Source organism: Pelodiscus sinensis, chromosome 1 (assembly GCF_052426305.1).
Source record: "Pelodiscus sinensis isolate ZL-2025 chromosome 1, ASM5242630v1, whole genome shotgun sequence".
NCBI lineage: Eukaryota > Metazoa > Chordata > Testudines > Trionychidae > Pelodiscus > Pelodiscus sinensis.
The window spans coordinates 87,461,474-87,474,195 of record NC_143052.1 but is presented as its reverse complement, the minus strand read 5'-3'; the positions used below and the strand labels follow the sequence as shown (position 1 = coordinate 87,474,195).

The window sequence follows — 12,722 nt, the reverse complement described above, 5'->3', positions numbered from 1 at the left end:
ACCTGGACGACTGCCTACTCAAGGGCCCTTCTGCACACAAGGTCTCCCACATGGTTCACCTCACGAGGCAAGTCTTTCAATCGCTTGGACTCCTCCTCAACGAGCAAAAGTCCATTTTGCACCCCACTCAGGACATCGAGTTCATTGGAGCCCGCCTGGACTCACTTGCCGGCAGAGCATTCCTGCCCTTACAGAGGTTTCAAGCCATCCAAGACCTCATTTGCACCATCACTGGTCAGCCCTACCGTTCCACTCATCACATGCCTCAGACTCATGGGCCATATGGCCGCCACAACGTACGTGGTGAAATACGCCAGACTACATCTGCGTGCCCTTCACTACTGGCTGACTCTCGTATACCACCACACCAGATACGATCTCCACAGGCCGATAACACCGCCACCTGGCGTTCTCCAATCACTCCTATGGTGGACCAGTCACACAAACCTACTGTCAGGTGTACCATTCCATCCGCAGGAGCCACTCCATCAAATCACAACAGATGCCTCCCTACTAGGCTGGGGGGCCCACGGGCTCCCTCTCAGTCCAAGGCCAATGGTCCCCACAAGAAGCAAGGCTACACATAAACCTCTTAGAGCTACGTGCCATTTTCAATGCATGCAAATCCTTCCTCATCTACATTCGGAACACCACGGTGAGGATACTTACGGACAACATCACAGCCATGTATTACGTAAATCGCCAGGGCGGCGCTCGCTCCCGTTCCCTATGCACAGAAGCCATCTGCTTTTGGAACTGGTGCATTCGCCACGGGGTAACTCCTATGGCATCTTACTTACCTGGCACCACAAATGTGATGGCAGATTTCCTGAGCAGACATTTCCATGTGAAACACGAATGGGAAATGCACGACGGCGTTTTACGTGACATCTTCCAATGTTGGGGTACTCCCCGAGTGGACCTCCCGCCAATACAAAATGCCGCAAGTACTGCACCAGGGCAGGCCTGGGCCACGCATCCCTGGAAGACGCCTTCCTTATGACTTGGCGCGGACCCCTCCTTTATGCATTCCCCCCATACCTCTGATTCCCAAAGTCCTTCAGAAGCTGAAGGCGGACAGGGCTACGCTAATCCTCATAGCTCCGGAGTGGCCTAGCCAGCACTGGTTTCCCTTCCTGCACCGTCTCTCTGCGCGGACACTGATCCACCTTCCACGTCTCCACGATCTCCTCACACAAGACCGAGGACGCCTGAAACACCCCAGATACAAATGCTGAACCTAACAGCATGGTTCCTAACTGGCTGACTCCATTCGAATCTCTCTGCTCTGTTCCAGTCCAACACATCCTAGTACACAGTAGGCGACAAACCACAAGAAAAACTTACCTTCACAAGTGGCGCAGATACTTCTCCTGGTGTACCTTGAACCACCACGATCCGATACATCCGTCGATTCCTTCTGTACTGGACTATGCACTGCATCTAACGATCAAGGGTCTTGCGTTAGCCTCCATCATGGTGCACGTTGCAGCAATATCAGCATTCACATCACCGATAGATGGCGTTTCTATCTTCGCCCATCCTACTGCTAAAAGATTTCTCAAGGGCCTTCTCAACATGGCTTCACCGCACGACCCAGTTCCACCTGTGTGGAGCCTGGATGTAGTACACGACGCCCTAATGAGGCCGCCGTTTGAGCCTCTGACAACTGTATCCTTACATTTCCTCACTCTGAAAACCATTTTCCTGCTCTCCATAACATCGGCACGCAGAGTTAGCGAGCTTTCCGCCATGATGGTCACACCACCATATACAGTTTTCCGTAAGGATGGAGTAGTCTTGAGCTTACATCCGAGATTCATACCCAAAATTGTCTCCCATTTCCATGTTAACAAACCAGTCATCCTGCTAACCTTTTTCCCGAAGCCCCATGCCTCACCACGAGAAGTGGCCCTACACTCCTTGGACACCCGCAGGGCCTTAGCATTCTACAGAGATCGCACTAAACCTTTCAGGCTTACGGACCACTTATTCATCTCCTTGGCACACAGGTCAAAGGGTCAACGCCTATCTTCCCAGAGGATTTCCAATCTCGTAACCTCATGCATAGTGCAATCGTATGCAACGAAAGGCTTACTCCTTCCGTCCCAACCACGCGCTCACTCCACTAGAGCCATGGCCACATCTACAGCGTTTCATAGAGGGGTATCTCTCAAGGACATTGGCAGAACGGCGACTTGGTCCTCACATGAGACCTTTGCCAAACACTATTCTATTTCTCTACTCACTCACTCAGATGGGGCAGTGGCAACTGCAGTACTCTCCACAGCAGATAAATAGGGACTCCTTGCCCTCCTTCCGTTTTGGCGACTACTGCTATGCAGTCACCCATAGTGGAGCACCCGAGAGGACATCCCCGAAGGAGAACGTGACGTTACTCACCTCCGGTGCAGTAACTGTCGTTCTTCGAGGTGGTGTCCCCACGGGTGCTCCACTATCCGCCCTCCTCCCCGTTTCGGAGTCCTCTCTCTCTCTGCTCTTGTCTCTTACAGACTCTGAGGCGGTCTCGAGGAACTGGCGGAGGGGCCGGACCCCACGAGACAGAAAAAAGCGCGAAAGCCGCGAGCCCACGGCACATGCGTGGTCCGGCCGAACACTGCTCATGACAAGCTTCTGTCTGCAGCGCCGGGGCAAGCCCAGTGACCCATAGTAGAGCACCCACAGGGACACCACCTCGAAGAACGACAGTTACTGCACTGGAGGTGAGTAACTTCGCTTTCTCCGCTGATTTCTCCTTTCTCTCTCCCTTCAGAATAATTGATTCCGAGGGGGAGGGCAAGGGAAGCTGCACTTACACCTTTTGCCCACTAGGAGCTGTTGTAGTGCCAGAAGAGAGGACAGCTGGCTATGGGCCCAGTCATAGCAATGGAGGGAGCAGGGGCTGCCTTCTTCAGCAGTTTTGTGGCTCATAGCAGAGCCAAAACTGGGACTTAGGCAACTAAACCCCAACTTAAGCACCTCAACGCCTTTGCGAAGCCAGGCCATGATGCCTGTATGTGAATCCCGCACTAGCACTCAGACACGAAACACACGGCATGCGGCTGAATTCTAAGCAAAGCAGCACGAATGAGAACTGCTAGCGTTCTAGTAGCAAGTGGAGACGTTCTGTACCATTTATTTATTACAGAGCAGCTGGCATACATAGCACCACACACTGCTTCACAGGGACAGTACCCATTGTAACACAGGCCTATTGGTAAAGTTTAAACCAAGAATGGGCCTGGGGGAGAGTTGTCAACTTTGAGGAAGGAGACTGGAAACTATAATGGACCCCCAGAGAAAAAGGAAGTGAGTATTTTGTTTCTCCAACGGAATGATTAGCAACTGAGCACCAGTAGTGTGTGGTCTGTATCTAACAAGCAGGCGAGACGGTCCATATCACAGCGCCTACAGGTCAATTCACCACTGTAGCCCCGGGCCCTTTAAATCACCACCAGGCTGCCGTGGTGCAAGGGGCTGGAGCGTGTGCCATGTTCCTGGTAGCACTGAAGGCTACCTAGGGGCTGGTATAGTGCACAGCGGGCGGCACTGAGGGCCCATCCCATGGACCAGCGATCCTGCCCCTTCCAGGAGCACACAGCTGCTCCCCCACATATATACACCTTGCCCAGGGGCCCACGGAGGCTGTTGGCTCCCTTGATGAATAGTTAGGAAAACAAACACTCATATCTGCAGTCTCCAAAGATGACATGGAGCTTATAGAAGCAGTAAATCCTTACAGTACAGTCCTCATGTTTTGCTTCCTGTGTACAGTATTCCAGCAGCAGTGCCATATGTATAACCTCCCTACTTCCTCATGGAGCGTCCCTTGTTTATCTACCCAGTGACATTAGCCCTTTGGGCCACACAGTCTTACATTGGGAACTCATGTTCAGCTGATTCTTTTCCATGAACCCAAGGCTTTTCCAGAGTAACAGCTTCCCAGGATACAAGCCCCCATTTATGGCCTGCATTCCTCACTCCTAAACTAGCCCTGGGTCCCAGTTCTGCAAAGACTTATTCACTTGTTCAACTATATGCTCTGTGAGAAGTCCTAGCGTATATTGCAGTGGTTCTCAACCAGTGGTACGAGGACCCTTAGGGGAACTCGAGAGAAGTCCAGGTGGTACATCAACAAAACTGACATTTGTAGAAATCTGAATTTTTGGTTCACGTTTTACAGCGCTTTATTATTTTTGTACTTTTTACACCCAAAAATGTCATCACCCACCCAGCTACGATTAAGTTGTTTAAACAAATTTGTTTCAATGGTAGCAAAAACTGTAGGTACTAGGCAGGTACATTTTTTTTTAAAGGGGGTACTTTAATAAAAGATTGAGAACCACTGTTATATTGGGACTACTCACAATGTTAGACACTTACGTGCATGTCTTTAGGATCAGGGACTTAGCTAGTCAGGGCCAGGTTTGCCTTCACTTTGCATTTTGTGTAGAGCTGAGTATATAACACTTAAATCTACCATATATTTGAAAGTGTTTGTTTGTGTGTCTGTCTGTTTGTTCATGAACTCCTTCTAAATGGTAATAGCTGGGACCACCAAATTCCTCTTATCATAATTTAAGCCAAGGGAAGGGTTTGGTTGTGCTAGGAAAATCGGATGTGCCTAGAATGGGATTGCTTCTCATAAAACCATGCAGAAAATAGACAGAACCACCAGGCCGGTGAAAGGGGCTGGCTAGGGGCATGCCCCACTGTCCAGGAGCCCTTTGCGGAGGGTGGGGTGGTTAAAGTTCCTATCGCCTGCCCAGATTCCTAAGGGAATATTACTGGCTGTTCCCCCTTTGTCAGGGAGCCAAGGGGAAAAGTGCACAGTTTGCTGCATTCCTCACTCTGGCTGCTGAGCACCGGGGGCAGATGAACCTGGACCTCCCCCAGCCAAGGGACATGTACCCCTCCCCTGGCTGTGCTCATAGGAGCTGCAGCAGCCATGGAGAGGTACTTTTCACCTGGCTCCACACTCTCCATTGAGAGACCTTTGATAGTCCTCTCTCCTGGGCCAGCTTGCAACTGAATACCTCATCCCCAGCCCCGCCCAGAGCAATGATTCAACTGAAGCATGTACATTTTCATTTTATTTTCCAGAAAACAAAATGTAATTGTGTTAAGCACCCAAGTAACACCAGGTAAATCTCTAGTAATGAATAATGACGATATGTATGTGATCCATACCACGGGGCTATGTCTACACTGCAGGCTTCTTGCGCAAGAACGGCCATTCTTGCGCAAAAACTTGCAGCGTGTCTACACTGCATGCACGTTCTTGCGCAAGTAAATTTACAGTAAGACATTGGAACAGAGGGCTTCTTGCACAAGAGTTATTCCTCTCCCCACAAGGAATAAGCCCTCTTGCGCAAGAAGGCAGTGTGGGTGGGCAACACAGGTTTATTGCGCAAGAGAGCGTCCATGCTGCCATGGATGCTCTTGCGCAAAAGCACATGGCAGTGCTCTTGCACAAGAATTTTTGCACAAGAACTCTTGCGCAAAACAGTTCTTGCACAAGAAGCCTGCCTTGTAGATGTAGCCTGGGATTTTCATCAGAACGTGTTCAGAAATCTTTCCCATTCACAGTTTGATCTTTGTATGCTGCTATTAGGCCCTTAATTTATTATTGTCTCTTTTGTCGGCCCACTCTTTTGGATCACCAATTCCAGTACCTCCATAAATTCCCCTAAGTCTTGAGAGTACAAGCACATGTTTAAGTCTTTGCAGGATGGGGGGAGGCAAGATTGGACTCCTAAAAGCACCAACATTTCTCCTCTAAGCAGACCCAAGAGGCAGCTTAAATAATCTGGGTTGCAAAACAAAACCCCTTGTGAGCAGGTAACAAACACTGCCTGAGCAGTGATGGGTGATTTTTTGTTTGTTTATTTTTGTTTTTGCAGATAGCTTTCAAATGTACAACGTAACATACCAGGTGATTCTGTCTCATTGTGTTACCAATGAAATATGAGAGCATCATTGCTTACTGGCAGGCTGTTGTTTATGTACAATGTTGGTTTGAATAGCTATTCTTAATCTCTTGAATTGTGTCATGGAAGTACAGCAGCAGCTGAGTATGCATATTATGGTAAATAATACCTAAAAGCCCCAACTGAGCTGCATTCTGCTAGGCAAGCGTGTGCGTGCACATGCTCACACACACGCTCACACACACACACACACACACACACGATCTCACGGTCTGAAAGGGCACACGTGGTGGTGTGCCCCTGGGGAGGATGAGGAACTGAAGCACTGAGAAATTATGGCTCAGATTTTTAAAGGTATTTAGAAATTGCTCCCATCATTTCTGCAGTGTAAACTGAATAATTAAAATTGACCTAGCTCTGTTGTTTGGGGTGTGGAAACGCACACATACTCCCTGGTGATGCTGCTAGGGAGACAGAACAGTTCTTTTGTTGAACTAGTTGTCTTTTGGAAGGTTGGAAAACCCCTTCTGTCACTGCAGGAAGTGTCTACACAATAGCATTATAGAAGCACAACCGCAGCTGCTATAATATAGACACGTGCACAGGCTCCTGAGAGCCTCTGTCACTTTTGAAAGTGAGACATAGGCAGGTCCGCTGACAAGGGAGGCAAAAGAGGGAGTTGCATTGGGGCTCTGGCTGCTGCTGCCACTGCTGCAGCTGTGAGGGCTGAGGGTTAGAGAAGTGGGTCACAGCCCAGTCTGGGTGGTACTGAGGGCTCACTGCTCCCAGCCCCACCCCTTTTACCTGAGGCTCCACCCCTTCTAGGGGCACAGCGCTGGGCCTCCCACACCCTGCCCCGCTGGACAGAGTCTGTGTACACTGCAATCAGATGTGTGACTGCAGCACAGACAGACGTACTCCAGCTAATTTTGATCTAGCTAGTGTCAACAAAAATAGGAAGCCAGATCACCATGGGGCAGTTCAAAACTTCCCTTGTGACCTAAGTGGCTGGTCCATGCTGTCGTGGCTTCACTGCTATTGTTACTGGCACTAGCTAGATTCATTGCCATTCAGAGTGGCAAGTCATAGTCATTCATAGTTTAGTCCATCACTGGAGCGTGGAAAGAGTAAGAATGGTTCTATCTTGGGAGTTGGGGCATGCACCTGGGAGATGGAGACCCACATTAAAGTCCCAGCTCCAATGATAGGCCCGTGGCTAGAGCCAGCTCCTACAGTACAGGAGACCTTTGTTCAAATTCTACTGCCACCCTCAGGCAAAGGAGAGGAATTGAACTTGAGTCTCCCACAAGCCAAGTGAGGAGTCTCACCACAGGGTTAAAGCTTATAGGGGAGCTGGCGGTAGAACTGGGGTGAGCAAACTTTTGGCCTGAGGACCACATCTGAGTAGTCAAATTGCATGGCAGGCCATAAACACTCATTAGCCTGACCTCTCCCCAGTAGCAGATTAGGCACTGAGCCAAACGAGCACGCCCGGGGTCCCAGCCAATTGGGCCTGTCAATTGGGGAGCCTCAGAAAAAAGGGGCATCCTCGCACCGTCATCTGCCGGGTGTTCCAGACAGGGAAGAGAAGAGAGGCAAACAGAGGGAGTTTCCTTGGGAACCATCCAAGAAGGGCTACAGTGAGTGCTGTATTAGGGGGGCTGTGTTGTGAGCTGGTAGGGTGAATATCCGAGTATCTGTCTGCTGTGACTGTTAGTTTGACTGGAGTTAGTTGCAGGAACAGAGAGAGAGAGAGAGAGAGAACATCTATGTGTGTGTTTGAAAAGTGTGAATTGGAAGAGCTTTGTTCCAGCTGGCCCTTCCGTAGTTTACAGGAGAGAGGGCTTTGAGTTGGGCCAACTGCTTTGAGCAAGCAGCCATATAAAAAAGTAACCAGTTGCTAACTGAGTGAGCAGCAAATGGAGAACAGGCAAACAGAGGGCATCTGCCTGGGGAAGTTCCCACAAAGTTTTTGTGCCTCTCAGGATTCTGTGAGCAGGAAATATAACACCTAAAGAGGCTCCTAGCAGGAAGTCAGTGTGGATAGGGAGCTGTTGTGACCTGCATGGGCTGTGCCTTGTTTGGCTGTGTATACACTACAACGAAAAGTCAGAAAAAGATAGCAAAGCACAATTTGTGTATCTTTTTCCGCTTTTCTTCCGAAAGAGGCTTTTCTGACAATTGGCCCATCTACGTGAGGCCAAATGTTGCAAAAAAAACCTCTTTCAGAACATCCCTTCTTTCTTGTAAAACGATATTTACAGGGATGCCAAAAAACCACATCTGCTTTTCCAAAAATTTTTTGGAAAAGCAAACGTGTTCCTTGCACACAGCAGAACTTTTCCAATACAGGCAGTCCCCGAGTTACGCGGATCCGGCTTATGTTACTTATGCAGTTACTTATGTCGGATCCGCAGTTACGAACAGGCCGTTCCTCTCTCTGGTCTCCAGCAGACCAGGGAGAGGAAGCAAAGCGGCGGAACACGTGGGCAGCGGAAAGGGCTGTCCGCTGCCCACGCGCTCCGAGGCGTGGCTCTGCTTTGCTCTGCTTTCCCCCCCCCTCCCCGTCCCCCTGGTCTGCAGACCAGGGGGACGCAGGGGGGGGGGGCAAAGCAGAGCCAAGCCGCGGAGCACGCTGACAGCTGACAGCCCAGACCGGCGGGGGGGGGGCAAAGCAGAGCCAAGCTGCGGAGCGCGCTGCCAGCTGACAGCCCAGACGTGTCTGGGCTGTCAGCTGACCGCGCGCTCCACGGCTTGGCTCTGCTTGGCTCTGCTTTGCCTCCCCCCCGCCGTCCCCCTGGTCTGCAGACCAGGGGGACGGGGGGGGGGCAAAGCAGAGCCAAGCAGAGCCAAGCCGCGGAGCGCGCGATCAGCTGACAGCCCAGAGCCTGGGCTGTCAGCTGGCCGGGCGCTCCGCGGCTTGGCTCTGCTTTGCCCCCCCACCCCCGTCCCCCTGGTCTGCAGACCAGGGGGACGGGGGGGGGGGGGGGCAAAGCAGAGCCAAGCAGAGCCAAGCCGCGGAGCGCGCGGTCAGCTGACAGCCCAGACGCGTCTGGGCTGTCAGCTGGCAGCGTGCTCCGCGGCTTGACTCTGCTTTGCCCCCCCCTCCTCCTGGTCTGCAGACCAGGGGGGCGGGGGGGGGGGCAAAGCTGCGGAGCAGGTTTATTGTCGAGCAGGTTTATTGTCAAATGCGAAGCTCTACCAGTTGGTAACAGAGATCAGTACAATGTTACACCACTGGGCACTATGGCCCGCGTTGACAAGGTACCAACACCGGGCAGGCCTATTGCCATATATCAGATATGAACAGCAGTTAGTCAAAGTTAAGCTACTGTGCATTCTGTAAGTTTAGGCAATGACACCTGCCGTTCAGGCACCTAGTGCGCCCCCCTCCCCAAGGTTGGCCGGAGAGCACCTTTTGTGGTGTCCTTTTATAGACAGATACAAACAACTTACATCATTTCTTTACGTACCAGGTTACCACCCTCTGTTGCCTAGTTACCACCCCTCACCTTACGGAAGGGGGGGGGCTTACTTATTATCCTTCATGCTGTCAATTCCGACCTGGTCCTGAACCTAGGTCAGTATGTGCATTCGTGTTTAGGGAGTTTTTGTACCAGGACATTCCTTAAGATATTCCGTCACTCCCTTTTGGCTTACAGTCTGTTCTCTGTGCCTCCCTGTGTCCTAACTTACACAATTACACAGTTATGAGTATCTGAGTTACTGAACCAAAGTCTTGCTCACTAGATTGCAGGCCCGTTGCTGTTTTCATGTTACAGGCCTTAGGCCTGCTGACTCCATGTTACTGACCCTCAACTTACTACACTCCTCTATGATTTTATGAGCAGGGTAAGTCCCCAACTACACATCTGATGAAAAGATCCGACAGGTCAGCTGTGGCTGACAGGCCGTAGTTTGCCCAGCCCTGAAGTAGGACCTCCACAGGCCATTTTATGACTCTTTTGCTTTTGTAAAAATGCCTAAAAGTCAAAATGAAAGGTTTCATTTTAGTATCATCCAAACGGTCCACTTATCCACTTGACTTCTCAGTTCACCCCCAAAATTTTGAAAACTGTCCGTTTTGGTTCAACCAAAACAATTCTCTCCTTCTGCCCCAATTTTTTCAAAACTGCTCAAAAATTGAAATGTCTTTTCTTTGGCCAGATCAATTCCAAGGCCAACTTCCTCTGAGCAGTGATTCAGAACGTTTCTGATACCAGAGACCAACCTGCTACCTTCCTAAACTGTGTCAGGGAGATGTCAAGACCTGTGCTGGTTCACAGACTGTTGTTGGCAAACACTGTTCTAAATCACACACACACAAACATACATAAGTGGAGCAAACTGCTTTTTGCTGTTCCTCTCTCCCTTCTTTCATTTCATACAGGAATGTTCTTTCCCATTTCCTTTCTTCTCTTGTTTCTTCCCCATACACAGATACAGCACAGAACAGAGCTCTCCTTCTCCAGGGAGCCCAAGTTAACACCTGACAATCCTGGTTAGGACCCTGGTTAGTATATGCCCTTTTCATGTTGCTCCCAGTAATCTTAACGGTGGTAGAATAGCTGTCATGGGAGAGAGAAAACTGCCATGCATATGCTATTCAGACTCTGATCAAAGCTGTCATGGCTCACAGCGAGAAGGGAAGGAAAACAAAAAACAAAAAGACTTCATAAGTGCTTATGGCTCCTGGCCAGGCTGTCCCTCAATCAGTTTGTTGTTGCTTCATCTGGATAAATGGAGGCAGATGAGGTTAAAAAAAATATATAATGGAGATTGCCTATCTCCTAGGGACCTTGAAAGGTCAGCCTTCTCAGCAGGATGAAGTACCATCCCTGATGAATTTTTGCCCCAAATCCCTAAATGGCCTCCACAAGGATTGAACTTACAACCCTGGGTTTAATCAGGCTAATGCTCAAACCACTGAGCTATCCCTCCCCCCTAAAGTGACTTGCTCAAGGTCACACAAGGAGTCAGTGGCAGAGCTAGGAAAAGCACTCCTCTATCAGGATGTCTGTAAACATGGTTTTTATGGTATGTGCTTTGCAAATGAGAGTCCATCTCCTAACCATGGACTTACATCCTTGTATCAATGTCTATCTCAGGTTCTCTTTCTGAATTTATTTGGAAACTGTTTTCCTGTTTGAGGTTCTTTGGTTCTTCCTTTCTCTTGGTCCCAGAAAGCCTTTGGGGGCAAGTTGGAAGATATTGAGCCCAAGAGAAAGTGCAGAATTTGGTGCCTATCCCAAATGGAAGATTGTAGACTTCCAAAACACGTGCCTCATCACACTCCTCCTGGCTGGTCTCTTTCCATGCTAAGAGTCCTCGCTCTTCTTGGCTTCCTACCAAAGGAAATGAGAGGAAAGTTACTGAGGAACCATTAACCCTGACGTAAGCAAACATACAGTGCAGTTACCTAATGACACACAGTTCTGGTACCATACTACTCCCAGCATAGTCTCTTAGTGCCACATGATAGATACACTTCTGTAGCATTCAAAGCACTCAGCAAACATCAATGAACACGATTAGAAGATACTTTTCTTCCTGATATAACAGCATTGTAAGCAGGGTTCTCCAGTGATTACCATGTGGAGCTATCACACTCCATGGATGTTGACTATAGTTAAAATGATTCTTTTTAAAACTAGCTCGAGTGCACATTTGCTCCCGTCCATCCCAGTTCCTCCCTTTAGATTGCTCAGAACAGAAGCCTTTCTGCTATCTGTAGACACTTGACTACAGCCTACCTTTCCAGAGCTTTGCCAGGGCTTTGTGTACAGTAAGTATGTTCCTAATATCTCCCACTATTCCCGATGTAAACCTCTAGTAGGTGTATGTTACAGGTTCCCCCTCTGCATCAGTGCACAGAGACAAGGAGTTGCTATGGCCTCCTGGCTGTAGAAGCTTAACTCAGCTCATGCTGTAGCAGCTCATGCTTTTAACTCTGTAGTTCTCAAGTGCATGAAGCAAGATGGCAGCCATGATCACACCACCCCAGCTCAATCTCCATGGGAGTGCACACGACATTCCAGGGGCCTGTTGGCACTTTGGCCACCTCTAAATAGTTTTAGAGGACACGGCACTTAAATGCCAGTGGCAATTGGGGCCCTGTCTCTGCTAGCTCTCTCTTATCACCCCCATTGCTCCAACCAGCAGAGTTTACTGGTCAGGAGCTCTGGTTGGAGATTTTAGGGAGTAGAGGACTAAACCGTTACAGCTGACCATACCTGGAATCGTGTTATCAAGGACAAATGCCAGGAATCCACCCACAAACATGCCGGTAGTGAGGAGCACTCGGATCACTTGGTCTAGCTGGAGAATTCCTAAAAGAAAAACAAAGCCTCTGACAGTGACCCAAAGACACATTTGACCAAAAACAGAGCCAATGACTATGGGCCACAAGTGACACGATTGCCAAGGAGACACATGCAGCTCAACAACAGAAATTGCTGCACTTCGTCTTCCAAACCAGGGCATGAGATTTTTCTATTTTACCATTGAAAACAGCTTCATCTGGCAGACTTCCATTTCATACTTGGGAGGATGATTGCAATAAATGAGGATATTCATGTTTACCTGTTTCTAGCACTTGAGAATTTTTGGTTACCCAGCTGGGAATTGCCAGACCCGCATATATAGAAAATCCAAAGATAAACAGGTTTCTTGAGGAGTTCATGTCCACATACTATACAGAGAGATTACACATGTTAATACATACCGCTCAAAACAATGAAAAGCTATAAACTGCCTGGTCCTGCTGGTGAATTCTTGTACCCACTCACACAT

General features: G+C 49.3%; 1 protein-coding gene across 4 annotated transcripts in view; it reads right to left on the bottom strand.

Moving 5' to 3' along the window:
- Window positions 1-9,029: 9,029 nt before the first annotated feature.
- Window positions 9,030-12,722, bottom strand: part of LOC102453261 (solute carrier family 23 member 1-like) — a 34,840-nt gene continuing 31,147 nt past the window's right edge. For 2 of the 4 annotated variants that reach the window (XM_089780556.1, XM_075934395.2), the window contains 3 exons: window positions 12,513-12,621; window positions 12,164-12,259; window positions 9,032-11,275 (listed from right to left, as the gene is read on the bottom strand). In XM_089780556.1, coding sequence (XP_089636682.1) covers window positions 11,010-11,275; window positions 12,164-12,259; window positions 12,513-12,621 — 471 coding nt within the window. In that variant the 3' untranslated portion in view covers window positions 9,032-11,009. Of the gene's footprint in view, window positions 11,276-12,163; window positions 12,260-12,512; window positions 12,622-12,722 lie in introns of all 4 variants that reach the window. The other 2 variants (XM_075934407.2, XM_075934397.2) reach the window with 2 other exon arrangements.